An 18,056-nucleotide genomic window follows, 5' to 3' on the forward strand; every position below is an offset into this window, starting at 1 on the left:
TTTAGCCACCAGCGAGTACACACACAGAAGTGTAATTGTAGTGGAGTCTTCATTTGCCACCAATAGGAAGAGAATCCATGCCACTGGCTGACTTTCCTGTGATTTCCTGCCAATAGCAATTGTTTCTAACTAGCATATATAGTCAATTATAAGCTTTGTTTGGCTGCTGCATACATCTGCAAGCATACCAAACAAATGACTGCTCCAAATGCTGTGCATATGCCAATTACTCTGTTTAGAGGGATTTGGACAAAAGAAAGAGATGCATGAATGCATGTCAGAGCGAGAGGGGGTTCTGCAGGATTGAGGGGGGTATTTTCATGGTTTGTATTTTTTGGGGAGGGGGTTGTGGTTGGTTTTTTGTTATGGTGGGGACTTTTTTTAACAATTGTCTTTTATCTGCTCTCTTTGTTGCTTCTGTTTGTTTTCTTCCCTTCTCCTACTACTGTGTGGAATGCTGAATGCTGATGAGAGAAAGCTCTTTGGAATGTCAAGCAGTCATTTTTCATTTGCTCATTTAGGAATTGGATGCTCAAATTAGACTCAGAATAAGTCAGCTGTAGGCTACCCAATTATCAGTACTGAATATCTAGAGCTATCTTCATCTATCTGAAAACATTTTACAGTCATGGGGACCTTCACTTGTTGAGCATTTTTTTAACCATCATTAAAAGGTATTGCTACTACTATGCAATGTATACAATAGCTGTCATTACATATCTCCTCACAGGAAGGGAGAGAAAACCAAGGTTGTTAATGAGTTTATAGTCTGTATAGCAATAATAGAAGAGGAAACACAAACTTCCATTCTGTAGAAAAGTTAAAAAAAACCAACAATACAAATTAATAAAAAGATTCCATGATGTGAGTACTACAAGACCAAAGGTTAACAAGTGGTTTCATAACATAAGGAGCTTGTTTCATAGTGGGACAGAGTGACCAGAGAAAAATGAAACACAGAAAGAGGGAACAGACTTAAGAAGCTGTTTAAAATGCTTTTCTGAGTTGGGACTATCATTTAATATGTTCTGCTGTGCTCAGAGGCCATTCTCACAGAGAAAGGAGCAGTTCCTTGGAAACAGAAGGTGTAGTCCATCTTCATAACTCATGTGAAATGCAAAGATAAATGCGAAAATTGGCTGATTAAAAAGAGGTACTAGAAATTATGGCCTCTGTTAGTGTCTTCTGTCTGACACAGGAAAGATCTATGAGTTATTTGGGTTTTTTCCTCTCTATTCTTACATCCTCCTGATGAGATGACCTAAAATTGTTTAGCTTATGAGAGCTGACAAGATCAGAGACCATGGCAGTATGGCTGTAGGGTAATGACTTTTTCTTGTTGAATTCACTGAAGCCTTAGGAACTCAAATAACAGAAATAGGACAGAAACTTGGGCAGCCACCCAGACTTAAAAAAATCCCCAACACCTGGAAGGATAAAGTCATCTATGATGTCCATACAAATACTTTGAACACTCATGCAAATTTAGATCTTACTGAAATAAATTGCTAAAATACTTTGAAAAACCATTCAGCACTCTTTTCTGTCACATGTATGAGGAGGGAAAAGCACCATATTATGAAATTAGTACCATTTTTGCTAATGAGGTCAGTCCAGGACAAATATGTCATGAGTAAAAGCAAAAAAAATAGGGTCCTCATAGGTGAAAGCATCTTAAAATTCCAATATCTACAAGACAGCAAACTTGATCTTGCTTAAATATGAAAAAAAATTGCTATTTAGAGTCGCAGGGTCTTACTTTTATTATTTTTATTATCATTTTCTGTTACTTTTCTGTTCTGTATCATCCTGCTTCTAGTATATCAATTTAAGTGAAATTATTAATCATAAAGTGTTGCAAACTATCTTGAAAGTATAAAGCTGAAAATTTGGGAACTATTTTTGTACAGCAAACAAACATTTAACAGTACTCTCTTAATGCAAAATTGTAAATTATTTAAAAGACAGAAAACGATACAGTTTTAGTGGTTTTCAATACATAGTGTCCGTTGTTTCACACTTGATTTTTAATATTACATTTTAATATTACATTTTAATATTACATGCTTATCTAAAGATGCCTGTACATAAAAAACGTTCTCTGCAGAACACACTAAATTAGTCACTGTGGTTGAATGGATTTTTACAGAGGTGCATTGAAATGCAGAAATGTGATCATCACAGCAATGAACAGCCCAAAACTTTTCTAAAAATTTTGGTGTTGCTTAGTTCTGTATTTTGATATTGTGAATTTGCTTTCATCAAAGCAGTATGTTAATATATTTTGCAAACATAGAGGGAAGTAAATTCTTGAAAAGAGGCTGGTTTGAAGGACACTCTCACTATGATGAACAAGTACAGGAAGTGGTATTTACAAAAAAAACAAAATTAGTGTTGCATGAACTGTATTGGGTATGAACTTCAAGTTGGTCCTTCCAGCCTTTTTTCTTTACTTGCACACGTGATGGATGCATAACCTTCAACCAGCAGAACTCACACTGCTGAACAGTCTCTCAGGTGACTTGCCTCATGAAAACCTCCAGCATTCCCAGGCTCCCAGAGTCCCTTTATCCCTCATCCCTTTCTCCTCTGTGTTCCCAGGGCTCGCCGGGAGAGCGTGGAGCCGCGGGCACCGCTGGCCCCATCGGGCTGCCGGGCCGGCCCGGCCCCCAGGGCCCCCCGGGCCCCGCTGGAGAGAAGGGAGCTCCCGTGAGTAACCGCAGCCCCTGGAAATATCCCTGTGCTCACCTCTCATTCCACAAAAGTGCTTGCTCCCACTCTGTTCAACATGCATTCTCACAACACCAACCTACTCATTTTGGATTTACAAATATGTACACAGTAAAACATTTCTCATTGTGCTGTCTGAGACCAGGAGTGTTAAACCTGTTACTGTCACAGCAGGGAGTGGATATAAATCAGTCTTTCATTAAAACTTTGTACCCAGCCACTCTGCATTAGAGTACAAGTGTATTTGACATCAGCTTCCATTATTACTTCATATAATTCTCTTATATATTCTCTTCTCTTGATAGTTTTCTTTCTGTTGGGGTGTTTTCTGTTTTGTTGGGGGGTTTTTTTGGAGGGGGTGAGTGTTTTAATTTTGTGTTGGTATTGGGACTCCCCGTCCTGAAGTATTCATTACTCCCCTGTGATAATGTGGATTGTTTCATTTTCTTCAAAACCAGGGTGAAAAAGGTCCCCAAGGCCCAGCTGGACGTGATGGAATACAGGGTCCTGTAGGACTTCCTGGTCCTGCTGGCCCCAGTGGTTCTCCTGGAGAAGATGGCGACAAGGTGAATCATTGTAATTGGTTATTAGTGCATCTGGGAGAAGATCTGTCAGTACGTTCTCTGTAGCTCTCCTCACAATAAACAGGGTGACAAAGCAACAAATCTAAGCCCTGACTCCCCCAGATTCCCTCTGCCTACTGCAAAAAATACCTTAAAACCTCTCCTATAACTAAATGTCTGAGGGGCACGGGACACGGGGATTTGTATTAAAGAGCTAGTAGAATAACATTTATCCTGGCAAAGAAACAAGGATAAAAGTGTGGCAAAATAAGGCAAATGATGCCAAAATTCATTTTTGCCTATTTTAGAAATTTGGTTTACTGAATAAGATGAAATGTCTTCAGTAATATTCAGGGATTTCAAAACCACCAGAGGTTGTGCTGGTAGGTTGAGGGTGTCAAAATAATTATGTTCACAGCAGAGATATCCTGTTGACCTCTGGCAGAATTTAAAATATTGCACCTTTCAGGATCATCTGGTGTGGTTGCTTGACCAAGCACTTTTCTGTTAGTTAGCACAGGGTAAAGGTAAAGATTTTAACATTCATTTTTGTGATTCACGAGTGTTATTTATCCCATAGATGGTATTTTCTGTGATTTAATTTAATTGTCTTTTATTATTGTATAAAGACAACATTATTTTCTAATGTGGTTTCTTGGTGATTTGAATAATTTTGAAGTTTGGAAATACTCTACACTCCAGTGAGAAGCAGTAGTTCAGTCATAAACAGTTACATGAGTCTATAAATCAGGCTACTTTCATTATAAGTTCATATTGAAGGTGACATAAGCAACACAATTTCCTTTATTTAGAGCTCAGTAGCATTATACTTCAAAGCCAGGTCTTGTTGCCCTTTTCAATTCAGCAATCAATATCTAGATTAATATGACATATTATTGATTACTGCAGAACTGCTCCCTTTAGGCATTCACTTGAAGCAGCAGCATAAAACATAGAATAATCCTATCAAAGGGAACATTTGGAGATACCATGATATTGACTTCAGCTGAGTGTGAAGGAGAACATTTTAAACAAGTTTAACTTTTAACTTTCAATTACAGGGTGAAATTGGTGAACCAGGTCAGAAAGGTAGTAAAGGTGACAAAGGAGAAAACGTGAGTAGCAAAATCCTTTGTGCATTACATCTATTCTTTATAAATAAAAGGTATTCATGCATGAAGTATGCAGGTAATTTTGATACATAAATGAGCAAAAAAAAAGACACACTCCTAAAATGTTCCTTCAAAACAATGTTCTTTTAATACTAGAGGTTTGTACTTACAGATCCAGGCATGTATTTATTATTGCTCATATTCCTAGAGTTTACAGAATCATTACAAAATATAAATTACTTTCTTAAGCACCCTTCCTGTACCACTGAAACTCCTCCATTCTGCATTTGAACTGGAGGGATCACGAATTCCCATACATTCCCTTACTGTGTTGAACTTCACTGAGTGCACTGTGTGAACATTCCCAGCTTTGGCTTCTGAGGATGGAAACTGTGGAGACTCAGCAGAGGAATCTACTAATGCAGTTTTAAAAATTTCCAAAGGATATCTACTTCCTGGGGAGCACAATTAACTGATGGCAGATGAAATGGCTTATTCAAGTTTTCATATATTATCATTAGGCCTATTAGTGAACTTAGGACTAATCAGGTTTCTACTGTTTTGATTTGACATTTTTCTACCTTCAAAAATTATTGCTAAAGTTCAAGCACTTCCTTTTTTTTTTTTTTTTTGGCCAGACATATAAAATTAAGCTTTTTTTTCACTGTGAAATTTGAAGCTAGAAAGAATAAAACTAGCATTTATTTATTTCCATTTGATTTTGGCTTCTTTTCTAAAAACTCAAAATGGTATGTTTTCAATTCTGTTCAAATTCAATATAAACTGGTACTTTACTTGAATAGTTTTCCTTGAGAAACAATTGAGAAGTAATGGCAGAAAGATCCCTTTTATTGCTATATTTCAACACTATTCACAGTTAGCAAAGCTCCAAACTCAGCACAGGGGTATTCATGGCTAAGTAAATTTATCTTGAAAACAGTGTGACTTTTGAGATTGACAAGTTACAGAACAGTATGTTACTTTAAAAAATTACACCAAATTTATGGCTTACATAATATCAGATTATATTTATGGGAGGATATGTACATACTCAAGCAAATCACAGGTCATAGAATCACAGAATGGCTTGGGCTGGAAATGGGCTTTAGGATCAGCTAGTTCCAGCCTCTGATCCAGTTCCACTTCAGGCTTTGCGTGTGGTCACAGGCATATCCTGTTTTCCCCTTTGCCATGCCTCTTCATTAGAAATGCTTTGCATCAGAGAAATCCAGAGAAAAAACACAAGCTGCACTCTTCTGTTTCAGATAATTTTAGCATAGCTAGTTATGCTGAGCATTAGACTGTGACCTCAGTTCCCACAGTGAGTACTGATGCATTTGGGCCTGCTCCAGCAGACCTGCTTTACAAATAAAATGTCTGCAGCATTATCATTTGAGAATGTATCCTGGACTCCCAGTCTCGAGGTTTAATGCATTTGAGAATATTACACATTTTTTCTTGAAGAACAGTATTCAGTGTTGAGGCTTAGTTGAAGTGAATGTAACTCTGGTTGAAGTCACATGTCTTGAATCTGCAATCAGTTTGCCCTCAACTGCAGTCATTCAACCCTGACAATTTCACAATGTTTTCATTTTAAATCTGCTTTCCTTTCAACATGCTGACAGAGGCCTGTTGGGGCAGGGAGAAAGGGCTTGTTGGTCACCTCTGAAAGGTTCTGACAAGAAGTACCAGTTCTGAAATCACAGGACATAAAGAACAGATATTTACAATCTCAAAGCACCCACAAGAGGCCTTGGTGGGCATTTAGAGCCTGATCACAGCAAGGATCCTGATCAAAGAAGTGATTCATTTTTCCTGTTTAAGAAGAGCTGGAAAAATCTTCAATTCCCCATTGAAACTAACAAAGATTTCTTTTTGTGGGTTTGAAAATCCTGTGCCTAACTATGTTGGCGTATTCTAGTTAAGACAGCACAATTTTGTTGTTGATGTGCTGTCCTCCCTTGAACTTCAAAACCTCCTCATTTATCGCAGCTGCCTTTATTAACTGAGGATTCTCTCATTATACTGATCAGTCTTTCTCCATTTGCCCTCCAAAGCAATGGCTAAAAAGAATCTGGCCATGTGTCCAAATAACTCCTCATTAATCAACTGCAGAGTACGCTCCAACAGTGCTTTATATCAAAATGGGTTTTTAAATGAGTTTAAAAATGTGTAGGCCTCATTCCAGAGCCTATAAAATGAAGGAGCACATTGAAGCATCTTGAAGAGTGTAGAGAAATCCATGCAAATCTCTTTCTCATGGTAACACTTGCCAGTCAGCTGGAGCATTCCTCAGAGTCCTTTCATTTAGGCATGTCACGACAGAGGCTAGCAAGCTTTGTTTCATGTATTGCCATCAGGTATGGGACAAAAATACAACTGTAAAAGAGAAGAAATACAGAGCTTGATGCTTCATGCTCCCTAGAAAATAAAAGGGTCCAAAATATATATAAAACCCAGAGAAAGAAATAGACTGCAAGACTTAAGATGTCCCTTTATTTAATTCTCCTTATAAAGGGCACAATAATCTGATTTTATCCCTAGCAAAGTCTATAAATCATGGCATTATTCTGCTCTAAACCAGAATTTGAAGCCTAGAAGTTGCAGGCAACTTGGCATCTGAATAGACTAAAATTAGCCAAGGCCAGGTGTTGAGTTTTGTGCCTTCTTAGCATAACTCTTCATCAGTCTACTTCCTCTAGTGTGGCAAAAACAAGATTCAAACTACTACATCATTTACACCTCATCATAGAGGAGGATCTTGCATTCCTGTACTCTGATAGCTTCATTATATCACATCTGCATGACTGACTTCTAATTATGTGCAATATAACTTAATTGTCATTCTGCAGGGGGAATGAAAAAAAGACATTCCTCTCAGGGACTGGGGTTTTTGGTCATTCTGTTGAAAAGAGACTTAATATCAAAGAGAATGTGATTCCCAGTGCTCAGCAAGAACTTGCAATTTTTCATGTTTCCTAGAGGTCAAAATAAGCTTTGTGCCATTGCAAAAATAATTAGCAGTTTCATGAAAACTACTCCAAATAATAAGCATTTGAATTAAAGATAGATTTTTAGATGATACTTTAAAGTTTGAGAGATATTTGGCATAAACCTCGTTGAAAGTTTTCATATTTTTAATTGTGAAAAAAAATTTCATTTTGATTCATGTTCACATGGAAACTTATTCTGAAACATTAAAAATGAGCTTCTAACTAATGCCAACATTGTCTATTATAGATGTGAAAATCGGAGTTTTTGAGAGACAGTTTGTACTGAATGGAAAGGACTTGTGATGCTACATCCTCTATGGAGAAACATGGAAATGCTGAATAGATTGTGGTCGTGCAAGTCGGGATTTCTGTCATGTCCGTATTTGCTTTTAATCTCATTGCAGATGTCACAATCACTAACTTGTCCTTTGAATTGTGTTTGTTGCAGGGTCCTCCAGGTCCCCCAGGTCTTCAGGGTCCCGTTGGAGCCCCAGGGATTGCTGTAAGTAGCTCAGAGCCAACCCCAACCTTGCATAACTCAGCTGATCCTGACTTCTCTGAACTGTTTGCTCCTTACTCAGGAATATATTTCAAAACACCACTAACAGTTCTGTCCCTGCCCACTTACTTGCAGTTCTTTATTGTAAACAAGCCTGAGTGGGTGTTACTGTATGGCAAATTTACAGCAGGGCAATAATTTGACAAAATTATTAAAAATTGAACCCTGTAAATAGTGAACAGAGGCCATCCTTTCAGTGAACTTGTTTGGTTGCGTGTTTGGCAGCTCAGTATAGATGCAGTTAAAAGAGTGTCTTTTTTTAAAATCCACCTGATACCAAGTTAATTAATTCTTATTTTTATTTGAAAGGTTCTGACTTCTTTTACCCTGAGTAGTGGTAGAACCCTGTGCTACTCATATATACACTGGTATTCAACAGCTAGAATGTTTATACCAATGTGAAAGAGAAGGGGAACTTAGGGAAAATTTCTGTGAGAAATGCAGCACTAATTGACCTATATTAAACCAGAGCACGTGCTGACATTCTGTTTGTGCGACAGATTTCATCCAGCCAAGATGATGAACATGTATTTGTAAGGACACTTGGTGTAATTCTGAGCCCTTTTCTAGCTGTTTCCCAGTCATTTCCATGGCGCTTTTCCAGTTGTTATTATCAGAGCTGTGATAGTTTTGCTCTTCATTGTTTCCCAACAGGGAGGTGATGGAGAGCCAGGCCCAAGAGGTCAGCAAGGGATGTTTGGGCAAAAAGGTGATGAAGGTCCTCGAGGCTTCCCCGGGCCCCCAGGCCCTATTGGCTTGCAGGTAAATTCCTTTATTATTTTACCTTACAGCTGTAAAACAAGATGTAACAGAAAAAGTGTAAGAACACTGATTTCTGTGGCAGAAACTGAATGACTACTGTCTATTATTAAATAAATTATAGCATCATTTAATTAGAATGGAAAGATCCCATATTGATGGGTTTCATGCATAAACAATACATTTAGTGCAGCAGGACTTTTATATATATGTATATATATATACACATCAGAGCATAAATTATCCAGACTCCCACCTGAGCTCTGGATAATCCTGAAAGTGTTTTTAAAATCACCCAGTGTAGCATTTCTGTGTGCATTTTTGGTGGGGTTTTTTTGCCCCCAAATTTATTGTATCACTTAGTTTAAGCATCCTAGGATTACCTATATATTTACTTTAATATTAAAAGCTCCCTTCCGTTTCTTTCCATTTTAATGCAAATAGGTCTTTTTCTTCTTATTCCACCATCCTGCCTCCTCCCAAGTTCACAAGTTTGATGTGTAGATCTGATTGTTTCATATTGATTTTTAACTAATCATTCCAGGGACCCTACTTACAGTATTCTTCCCCATGTTTTTTAGGGTCTGCCGGGCCCACCAGGTGAAAAAGGTGAAAATGGAGATGTGGGCCCAATGGTAAGACTTCTTCCGCACTGGTCACTCTAAAGGACATAAATATTCTCCCTACATTATTGTCTTTTCTCTATTGCTCACCATTTGGTAAGATACTCCTGAATTTGATGACCGAGTATGAAACATTTTGTGTAACATAAACTTTCTCTAGGATTTTCTTCGCTTTCCCACATCTACTCCCTCATCATTAATATTGAGATTTATCTAACGTGAGAAAATACTGAAAAATAGATAGCAAAGCAGATGCTCTGTGTGTCTGAGATGGTCCAGTGACAATCAGGTTCAAGAAAGAAAGAGGAAAAGTAGATACCACTGCACTAGAGAGTCTGGAGCTACCTTCCTAGAGTTCAGGCCATTGTTATTAACATGCAGTGTCAGGTATGCAGGCCAGGAGATGGCAAGCCCTGCTTGGCTCTGTTTACTTTCCCTGGGTGATGCATTTTCCAGCTGTTTCTCCTGCTGACAGAATGCCTTGTGGGTGTTCCTGAGTGCTGTGCAAGCTCTCTGCTCTATACCTTTGCCTCCAGCACCTTGTGCCAAGTCTGGCTGCTTCACTCCTGCCCATCTGTAGGCACCATGGTGCAGCTCTGCCCCAGGGCTGTCACAGACTCTTGAGCTGCTCCAGGTCTCTGGCAGTGGGATGGGCAGCAGGGAACCTGCAGGGAAAGAACCAATCCTCAGGGGCTCCTAAGCATCAGGTCATGTCCAGCTCAGGTACTGTGTGACACAGCCTGGGCCTCCTGTCACCTTTTGAACTCATCCAGCAGGCAGCAATCTGGCCCTGCTGTTCCTGCTGCATGGTGAAGATTAAAAGCCCTCTACAGATTGAATATATTATTTTTCATTGGTCAGAAATTCTTCCTGATTGTAACTCTACTATATCTGTTCTGTAATTCTGCTAAATCACATTGTCTCTTTGATACAGGGTCCACCTGGCCCACCAGGTCCCAGAGGTCCCCAGGGTCCTAATGGAGCTGATGTAAGAATCAATCTATTTTTTTGTCTTGCTAATTGAGTAAGAAGCACCCTATTTTGGATGACCATGTTTTGGGTAACAAAAATCTTTTGTCACTGTAGGGTCCTCAAGGTCCCCCAGGCTCAATTGGCTCTGTTGGAGGTGTTGGTGAAAAGGTGAGTGTGGATGGAAACCCCCAAGGAAGAGAAAACATTGGAATAGGAATGCTATATGACATTCATTCATTAAAATTATTTTCATTGCTATTTTCAGTTCTCTATACTGAAAATTTTCTGCCAGGATATGGAGTGAGTTTTTTTGGGATTGGTTACTTTCATATTTTACCCAAGGAACATACCAGATTGTATCTTCCTTGTTTTAAAGGAAAGATGAGATATGCAGGGATATAAGGGCTTTTTTCCCTGTGATTTATTTGAAGCAAGAGAGTAAACTATTATATAGTGCTGAGCAAGCAAGAAGTTCAAAAGAGAGTCTTAAAGTGCTTGTTTATGTTTATTTTATCAAGCTACATGACCTCAACCACATCATCTATGTAAGCCTAAAAGCCTTTTGCTGTAATGTTACAGGTTTAACATTAATTTTTTCCTGAACTTTGGAATGGGAAAGAAGATCCTGAGTGGAGCACAAGATGGAGGAAACAAAATAGAAATATATTCCAGGCCAATATATAAATTGCTTATTGAGAAACTATGTAGATTGCTCTTGAGTATTTAATGATTTGTCACAGAGTATCACATATGTTCAAAGAAACACCAATGTCAGTGAATCCTAGAAAAAACATCTCTAGGAATGTCAGTATTGGTAGTTTTTCAGAAAGCTTTCCATATTTTTAACTTTTCAGAACATGAAGCAAGATTTCCCTTTTTCTAACTAAACCAGCCTTTTAAAAGAATTTCCAGATGTTTCACAGTTTGGTTTTTTTTTTCCTACATGCCCATCAACTACATCACTTACCAGTGCTCTGGGATGTGGCAAAGAGTGTACTAGAATAATATAACATAAAATTTGGTTTGATGGAGAAATATCCTATTTTGTGTCCTTACTGTCCTTTGAGACCAAAGAGATGTCATTGTGGCAAGCTAGCAGCGCTTCACTGCAGTGCTTCTTTCTCAGGATGTGGCTCTGAGCATCAGCTCGCCTCTTGGGAGCAGCAGCATTCTGGTGTTTTCAATCTTATTCCCCAAAATTGCACAAGACACACAAAACATGATGCCCTCCTGCTTGACTGCATTATTAACAAGGATATTCCTTCTAATGTCCCAAGTTCAGGACATTGTTCATCCAGTCTACTTTAAAAAATATCTTGGCCTCATGAAGGACTGCAGGATTTGTTTTCTTCTCTCTGGGAAGAGTTCCAAAAATGTGACACAATCTAGGAGTTGAGAGAAATAAAAAGTTACTGGGAAAAGAGAGTCTGTATTTCAGTGGAATACAGAAAATAATGGGCATTGTGGGAAGAAAAAATTGTCCTGTGACCACTACTGAGAAAAATGTTAATTATGAGAACATCCAGGGTAGCAGCCAATTATATTCAGTACTTTAAAAAAACCCCACCTTGTATAATATCGTGGCCCATTGAACTTGATAGGAATTTTTGCCATTGGTTTCAGTCACCTCTTCAATTTTCAGCACTTCACAATCAAATTATATTCCAGCCATTTTCTAAACACATTGCCTTATATTAAACCCCTTCCTCCTTTGTTTCTCCCTGCAACTCATCTGTGTGATTTAGAATCACCGTTTGTGATGATTAGGCCATGAAATTTAATTCAAGAACATGAAGTTCAGACTGTTTATCACTTGGCTGTCATTTTTTATTTCCTCTAGCTTATATCCCATATTCTCTGCATTCACAAAGAGAAGCTTCCAAGTGTATTATTTTGGAAGTTTATATAATTGTAATTACTTTCCTCCCTCCTCCTCCTCAGGTTTTAGTACATGCCAGGTTATTTTCTTTCTTAGGCTATCTTCCTTCTTAATTTCAGTTCCATTTAATGAGATTTCAAGCTGAGATATCATCAAGAGTTGTTTTTTCAGGGGGAGTTGCTGCAATGGGAGGACAGGTCATGCTTTTAAACAAAACATGCATTTTTTTCTTTTCCTTTTCTTCCCACACGTTTTTCCCCCAATGTTTTTCTTATTATGTCAGCATGCTTTGGCCTCTGCACCCCTTTCAGGAAAGACACACCATACTACAGATAATTCAATACAGTGAGTAAAGAATGTGGAAAAACATTTTAGCATCATCCGTATTACTGCTGAGGAGAGAAGTAGGTTTGCTCACTTGCATATTTTAATGGTTTGACCAGGAGATATTTTTTCATTACACGGGTTTCAAAGCCCCCTTATCTTCTGGAAGAGATAAACAATTTTTGTCACACTTAGTGCCATGAATTTTTAACCAGTTGTTGTTTCCCCTGCTCTGCACACAAGAGGCTGAATGTTCAAAGGCATCAGTGCTGCAAACGCTCCTGCAGCCCTGCGTTATTATTGCTGTAACCCCCACCGAGGGCCTGCCAGTCTGACACTCTGCAGAGCCCTTAAATCCAGCTGCCACACCAGGAGCAGCCACTTTCTTCTGCTTTTAATTTAGAGAAATGGAAAACCAAATGTATCTACACACTCTCATCTCTAATTTGATATCAAAGGTTTAACATGCAGATATTCTAAACAGGCAGGAAGTTGCTCATGACTTCTCTAACCCGTGCCTTAGAATGTACATAAGAATTTACAACAGAGGGGAAACAGATTAAATAATGTTAACCCCACACTTCCACAGAACCGAATGAAATAAATTTGCCTTTCTAATTTATTTTGTGATAATTGCACTGAGCACTGTGCTATTCTTCTACCCCCTCTCCCTTCCACAGCAGTTATAAACCATCAGTTAGAGAGCAATACAAACCCAGCGTCTGTAGAACCTGAGAATTCATTCTGTAGCCTCTCAGAGTTCAGACCTGGTTTACTGCATGAAAAAGTCTGATGTTACAAAACCACAACACTCATCTGGGTTTCAATTTCTTCCTATTATATTGTTCTAAAAAACTTTCCAAAGTAGTACACTAATAAGGAGTCCAACACAGTAAACAAGTGAGATCAATAGTTCTCATGCTTAATCATTGATTTCTACTGCAGATGGAAGTGAGAGGACAAAATCAATTGAGTAGCCTGGCTCTAAGTTTAGGAACATGTTTGATAAGTGCTCACACACAATTTTATGTGTAAATATCATTTTTCCACACGCATGTGTAGACACTGCTAAGGTAACTAATCAAGGCATATCTGTGACAGTTTAGGCTACCTGAACATCCATCCTAAAAATTACTTTTAATAACTTCACATGACCTCCTGATTGGGATTTTTTTCTCATCCTTCTCCATCTCTCCAACACTGTAAACAAGAGCTCTCCAAGAAAACACAGTCTGTAGAATTTCTCTCAATTAAATTTAGTTCTCCACAGAACCATCATATATAACACACATGCAGACCTATGCAAAAGGGATTCTCTTCTAGAGTTACAATTTCCCCTTTTTTTTTTGTTTTCTGAGCAAAGCTAACTTTTCACAACCCAGTCAGTTGCAAAGTTGCCTCTCATTGTTATAAAATTAAAGACCATGTCCCAGATTTTAACCAAAAGGTGGCAGCCTTCCATCCACTATCTCTGTGCTTTGGATATCAGTTCTCTAGAACTGATCATAAGGAAAACAACTTTTTTTAAACCTTAAAACTTTTTATTTTTATTTATATTTTAACTTTTAAACTACTTGTCTAGCTTGGTAGAAACCATTCTGCTTGCTTAATCCAATAAGGTTTTCAGAATTAAGCATGTCTGCAAAATGACATGACCCTTTGTAGTTTAAGATGTCTGTCTTTCTTTTTAAATTCTGTCAGAGGAAGACTTTGCCTAAAAAAGACCACAGTAACTTTTAAAAGATCTGAGCTGCTAAAAAGACAGAGAAAAATCTCTAGAGGTGGAATAAATATATTATTAGATCATAAAATCTGTTTCCCAACAGAACATGAAATATATCCTATGGAGAAGATTCTGAATTAATGCCATTGTTGCTAAAAATGAAAAGAAAGACCAGGGCCAACAATAGCTATAGATTACACAGGTTTTAGTAGCTATAAACATGCACTCTGTGAATATATATCAGCTACAGTCTTCTCTATCAAAACATTATTTAACTCCCTTAACAGTTATCTAAACCAAATGCAGCATTTCATAGTACCTGATACTTGGAATATGGAAATCACTGTCAGATAAAACAAGGGCTGCATACATGGAAGGGGCAGATTTTTTAGTAGAGCAATGATACAGAAATATTAATGTGAGATGAAACTTTAACTGGTCTCATCTTTCACAAATGCCCTTTAAGGGAACATTTTGACATTTTTTAGCCCTTCCAATTTCTCAGTTTTTCACACTGCTGCTTGCTGGGGAGCTGCAGTGCACAGAGCCAACATCACTGTGAGTGCTGGAGCAGGCACCCCCAGAGCTCCCCCAGGGCTCCCAAGTGCAGGTCAGGGGGAGCCCAGTGTTGTGTGATGGAATGAAGATGTGCTTGTCAACTGGAAGGGTAAGAATTGTACTATCAATCAAATGTGGATCATCATGAATTACAGTATCATTAGGCAGAAAGGCAGAAGATCTCTCTCTCTGAGAAGCTGCCAAGGGGATTATACTGCACAAGTGCTTGGCAGCAAAGACTGGGCACAGTCAGTGCTCTCATGTCACTGCTTCATTTTGTCCTGCCATGGGCTCACCTTTGGAAAGACTCTGTGGATATAGAATGGCTACTAACACGAAAAACATATTTTTGCTGATTCCAGACTTCATCCTCTTTTGCTACAAAAATCTCAATTGATTGATAGTAGGCATGGACAAAACCCCAGTGCTAATGAGGCTGCAGACTCAGTAAATGCTGTGCAGAGAATAAGGAAATTAAGATTATGAATTTTCCTAGAAAACATTCTTAACACTTATTGACCTGAAGCATCCACTACGGGTTTTGTTTTGTTTTAAAAGGAATGTATCACAGAAGTAAAGACTAAAGTAAACACTAAAAGGGATCATTAAGTTCCTACAAATTTTAGTACATCTAATAGAACATACCAGAGTTTCCAAAGGCACATTCATCCTTTAATAGTGCCCTTTTTAAAGGGCATTTTAATATTGCTCCTGAAATATTGGTTATCTGTTAATTATCCTAGTCTGGAATTCAGTTGAGAGGTACTGAAATATTTTCCTTTAATCTAATAAAATATTTGTACTGGGCCAAATTCTGGTCCCAGTGAAGTTATCTTGGTGCTATGAGCTTCTCTGAAAAAAAGGTTCAGTATCTACACCATAAGTTTTGTTTTAAAAATGTATTTTATGATTTGTAGTTTTATACTGACCAGGTGGAAATGACAGACATATATGAACTAACTGAATTGTTGTAAAATGAAGAGGGGTTGGAGATCACACAGGTTAGGAAGGGTACGCAAATTAATTCTGTGAATTCAGTAAATGATTGGGGAAAATACATTTTTAGCACTGAACGACTCTTGCTCATAGATGTAATTCTTAGAAAAAGAATATATTTTGGGGAAAAAATTCCCCCCATTAGCAGTTGGATTGAAAAATCCTTTAGGATAAGATTATGTATTTCTTATCCAAGCACTCCATAACAATCACAAAGCATATTCTGTTATCCTTCTATGATTTATGTTTCTGTGATGCTAATAACTAAATATTGTACTAACAGAAGAGTTTTCTACTAAAGTTTATTCATCAGACCACTGAACTAGAAAATAATTGGTTAAAACTAAACTTTAAAATGAAGACTTGAAAAGACAGCCCTTGAGATAATACTCAGAAGGAGACTGAATTATCTTAAATGTTCACTTAATAGTGCACAATCTTTGACTTGCATGGATTTTTTTTTCATACTGGTATGATCCTGAAAGCCATCTGCTTTACAGAACAAATTCCATCACTGGTAAATACACTGCACACACCTCTGTAGCCTGTGGAGAAAGTTTTTCTAACTGATGCTATTATTTCATCATTAGGTTTTCCTTTTTATAGCTCTTTCTTCTTCCAACAGTAGCTATGGCAATAATCAGAAGCAGGAAATTTGCAGTATGTGGGATAATAAAGGGGAACATCTCCCAAAGCCCAAAGGGAAGCTGAGTCTCCCTGGCTCAAGAACATATTAGTTTGATGTATTATGTCTCAAATTTCAGACTCCACTTCTGCAAAACTGTATACAAATCGACCCCTCTAGGTACACCAAATAAAAACCTGTTCTTATAAGCTGTTTACATAAATAAGCATGGGAAGAATATGCAATTACAAAAGTAAATTCATCAAAATATTCTCCCTAATGACTCATAAATTATTCTTATGCATCTATAGGGTGAGCCTGGAGAAGCTGGTAACCCTGGACCTCCTGGAGAATCTGGAACAGCTGTGAGTATTTGGTTGTTGTCTTATCATTAGCATTTATTATGGTGAACTGTGGTATCTGGCAGGGCTTTGGTAAGCATTTCCTCAGATCACTTCTGCACTTGTGTACTTTTTCTTTGAATTTTCAGCTGAGAACTTTTACCTTTAAAATGACATTTGTTTCTGTATAATCATAGTCATATCTTGTACTAACAGAGGATGGAGACTTCCCAAAACAATGCCTATTTTTCCTTTCATAAGTATTAACTTTGGCTTGCACGTTTCTCTTTCTGGAAACAGTTCACTGATGAAATCTGGGTGCAGAATTTGGCACTTGACCTAAGAGATCCTTATTTCCCACTCACATGCCACCATTTATTGAGGAAACTGATAAATTTCTATTGTCTGAAAAATCAGTTTGCCATTGTGATCTTTTTGGCCATTCCATTTCCAGATGGCATTTTTGTCTTCATGTGTTTTCCACAGGGTCCAAAAGGTGAAAGGGGAGAAAAAGGTGAAGCTGGTCCACCTGGAGCAGCCGGACCACCAGGTGCTAAAGGACCTCCAGGTGATGATGGGCCTAAGGGTAACCCAGTAAGTGAGCTTCATAATTCTAACCCAAACCACTGTGAAGCATTGCTGAATACAATCTGTGAATACAGAACCATAGCATTTCCTGCAAGTGCAATACGTTCATTGTATGCTTCATAAAAGATTTCTGATGAGTGCTACCTGCTTGGCAATGGACGACACATTCTTTGCTTTTTTCCCTGATCTATCTAGGGCCCAGTTGGTTTTCCTGGAGATCCTGGTCCCCCTGGGGAACCTGGTCCAGCTGTAAGTATACCTTAAAAACAGTTTTAGGTCCTAGTCTTAGTTTTGTACTTCATTCTAGTTGACCCTCTCTCTTTCTTGTCTGGGCATGAACTCTTGCCTGTAAGATCCTTTGCTTTTCATGCATTTCTCAAGGCTTAGAAATGTTAAGAAATCTTTAAAATTTTTGAAAAATAATGACCTTGGGAGAATGCTCTATGGAAAAATAGTGTTCTTATATTCATATATGAAAGATAAGGGCATAAATTAGCTGAATTTTTAATTTTGTTTATTTTTCTTGAATTCTGTAGGGTCAGGATGGTGTTGGTGGAGAGAAGGGTGAAGATGGTGATCCTGGTCAACCTGTAAGATTTTTCTCTCCTTTTATTTCACCTGCATAATCTCTCTGATAATAAGAAAGTATCTTTTGCCAAATCAGTGGCTTCTATGCAGTCACACTCTTAAAAATATTTTCAGAGCGGACAC

At 38.0% G+C, this 18,056-nt stretch overlaps 1 protein-coding gene across 4 annotated transcripts in view; it reads left to right on the forward strand.

The window, feature by feature from the left end:
* Positions 1 to 18,056, forward strand: part of COL11A1 (collagen type XI alpha 1 chain) — a 124,123-nt gene that overhangs the window by 88,943 nt on the left and 17,124 nt on the right. For all 4 annotated transcript variants that reach the window (XM_058808980.1, XM_058808982.1, XM_058808979.1 and 1 more), the window contains 12 exons: positions 2,602 to 2,709; positions 3,189 to 3,296; positions 4,355 to 4,408; positions 7,847 to 7,900; positions 8,612 to 8,719; positions 9,298 to 9,351; positions 10,274 to 10,327; positions 10,426 to 10,479; positions 16,728 to 16,781; positions 17,244 to 17,351; positions 17,541 to 17,594; positions 17,882 to 17,935. In XM_058808980.1, the coding sequence (XP_058664963.1) occupies positions 2,602 to 2,709; positions 3,189 to 3,296; positions 4,355 to 4,408; positions 7,847 to 7,900; positions 8,612 to 8,719; positions 9,298 to 9,351; positions 10,274 to 10,327; positions 10,426 to 10,479; positions 16,728 to 16,781; positions 17,244 to 17,351; positions 17,541 to 17,594; positions 17,882 to 17,935 (864 nt within the window). The remainder of the gene's footprint in view (positions 1 to 2,601; positions 2,710 to 3,188; positions 3,297 to 4,354; positions 4,409 to 7,846; positions 7,901 to 8,611; positions 8,720 to 9,297; positions 9,352 to 10,273; positions 10,328 to 10,425; positions 10,480 to 16,727; positions 16,782 to 17,243; positions 17,352 to 17,540; positions 17,595 to 17,881; positions 17,936 to 18,056) is intronic.

Source organism: Ammospiza caudacuta, chromosome 7 (assembly GCF_027887145.1).
Source record: "Ammospiza caudacuta isolate bAmmCau1 chromosome 7, bAmmCau1.pri, whole genome shotgun sequence".
NCBI lineage: Eukaryota > Metazoa > Chordata > Aves > Passeriformes > Passerellidae > Ammospiza > Ammospiza caudacuta.